General features: G+C 38.1%; 1 protein-coding gene across 1 annotated transcript; it reads right to left on the bottom strand.

The window, feature by feature from the left end:
* Positions 1–315: 315 nt before the first annotated feature.
* Positions 316–999, bottom strand: LOC104854651 (olfactory receptor 7G2-like). The gene has a single exon (XM_033757470.1). The coding sequence runs from the start codon at positions 997–999 to the stop codon at positions 316–318; it is 684 nt and encodes a 227-aa protein (XP_033613361.1).
* Between the last annotated feature and the right edge of the window lie 1,298 nt (positions 1,000–2,297).

Here is a 2,297-nt window from a genome sequence, read left to right as displayed (position 1 = left end):
AAGAAAAGAAATTGTGTTTAGAGAATTAAAATCATATGCCAAGTTTAGAGAGTGAAGCAAAAAACAACATCAGGTTGCAAGCCAGGTTCAAATCGATCTGACATTATGTTATATAACCAGAGTAGAAAATTGTCGTATTGAAAAAAAGATCAGGCTTTCTGTCTCCCTCAAAATCCTGTTGCTTTGACTTGCTCTGGAAACCTGAATGAAAAACAAATGATACATTACAGAAAAGAAGGTAACATAACATTGAGTCTCTTCAAGGCTTCCTTCATGTCCCTGTTCCTCAGAGTGTAGATAAAAGGGTTCACCATGTCAGTGGCCACAGAATACATCACCGAAGCCACTGCAGTCGTCTTTGTTGAATCTGTAACTACAGAGCTGATAGTCAGAGCTGATGGAGACCCCAAAACCTGTCCCATAGAACAATGAAACAACACACAGATGAGACCCACAGGTGGAAAGGGCTTTATACTTTCCTCTTGATGGCATTTTCAAGACTGAGGACATAAAGGGAATATAAGAGATAATGATTCCTGAGAGAGGAACACCACCAAAGAGGCCACCCACCAAATATATTAGAATGTTATTGCTGAGGGTTTTAGAACAGGCGAGCTTGATGACCTGAGCAAGCTCACAGAAAAAGTGTGGGATCTCAAGGTCTGTGCAGAAGGACAGGTGCAGCACCATCAGAGTGTGGAGCAGGGCATGCACAGTGCTAATAAACAGGGAGAAAAAAATCAGCAGGGCACAGAATTGAGCACTCATGATTACTGTGTACCCGAGAGGGTGGCAAATGACCACATAGTGGTCATAAGCCATCACTGCAAGGAGACAACTTTCTAAACCACCAAAAGCTAAGACATAGCAGACTTGGAAGAGGCAGCCTGTGTAGGAGATGCTCTGATCCAGTACTTGGATGTTCACCAACATCTTTGGGACAGTGCATGTGATTAAACAGTTGTCACTAAAGGACAGGTTAGAGAGGAAAAAGTACATGGGGGTGTGGAGGTGAGAATCAGAGCTGACAGCGAGGATGATGAACAGATTTCTGAGCACAGTGACCAGGTACATGGACAGGATAGCAGTTGTGTATCATCTGTCAGTCCCAGAAGAAAAAATTCTGAAACAGTTGATTTATAGCTTGCATGTTCCTAATGAATCTGATGGAAAAGAAAGGTGAAAAGAAAATAAAACAAACTTTCTATACAAGCAAAAGTGACAGTGTCTGGAAACACAGTTGATATTAAAAATTTTGGACCTGCTCCAGACTTGCTTTGACAAAATGCGAGAGTAAGGGCCAAAAATCTGTCTTAGCAAACACTCCAGATGAATTTGATACCTCTGAAGTTTCAAAAACAAATTTTTAGCACAAAGAAATATTTTGTCACTTTTATTGAGCTAGACAAATTTTGAAATCTTTACTTATATTGTCCTATTCCTCTTGACTCATGTCTTATGACTTCCAATGTCTTTATTGAGCACTAAAACTTTTTCATACTGTATCATTTTCTGAGTCTGTGAGGTAATATGACATGGATGTCCTTCAGAATTTTTTTCACACCCTCAAAGAAAATGTATAGTGCTTGACTTATCACATACATCTTCTGAGCCATTTTTTTCCATATTGGTATACCTCAGAATCACTCAAAGGCCTTGGCAAAATACAGATGAAGCTGTTCATGGTATCAGCACTGTGTACCTATGAGAACACATCATGGACACAAAGTGTGAAGTTAATGATTAAGAAAGACTGATTCACAGATCCAATGGTTTGACTGATGAGTTGACTTTCTGAAAAAGTTTTTGTGAATGTCTCTTGGTTGGGCAGCATTAGCATTCCTAAATGATCCTGAATGTCATGATTTTCTTTATTTTATTATTTTAATACTTTCTTTTTCTGCCCCAAATATTCCATTAATATTTAAGCATGCCTACTTCCACTCAGTAAGCTAATTTTAATCAGTGGACAATACACATCAGGTGGCTATGAACAAGTATTAGAAAATGTTGCCTATGTATTTGCAAGGCATTGTTGGAAACAAATGAAACCAAACTGCTTTAGTAAATAATTATAAGAGTAGTTGAGTAATGGTGTGGATGATTTATTCTGACTAACCCTCTGGGAACTTCTTCCCTTAAATGCATGGGACCAGGTCATTAATAGAATTTAAGACAACAGAAGATATAGCTATATTTAAAATGAGGAAATTCATGGCCTCTTTTGAAAACTAATGGTGGCACTTTTTTTTTTTTTGTTGTTGTTGTTCCAAAGATAGAGATTCACAAGATAATAC

Source organism: Fukomys damarensis, unplaced genomic scaffold (genome assembly GCF_012274545.1).
Source record: "Fukomys damarensis isolate Sample0158 unplaced genomic scaffold, DMR_v1.0_HiC HiC_scaffold_30, whole genome shotgun sequence".
Lineage (NCBI taxonomy): Eukaryota > Metazoa > Chordata > Mammalia > Rodentia > Bathyergidae > Fukomys > Fukomys damarensis.
Note: the sequence above shows the minus strand (reverse complement) of the source record. Positions and strands in the feature narration are given on the sequence as shown.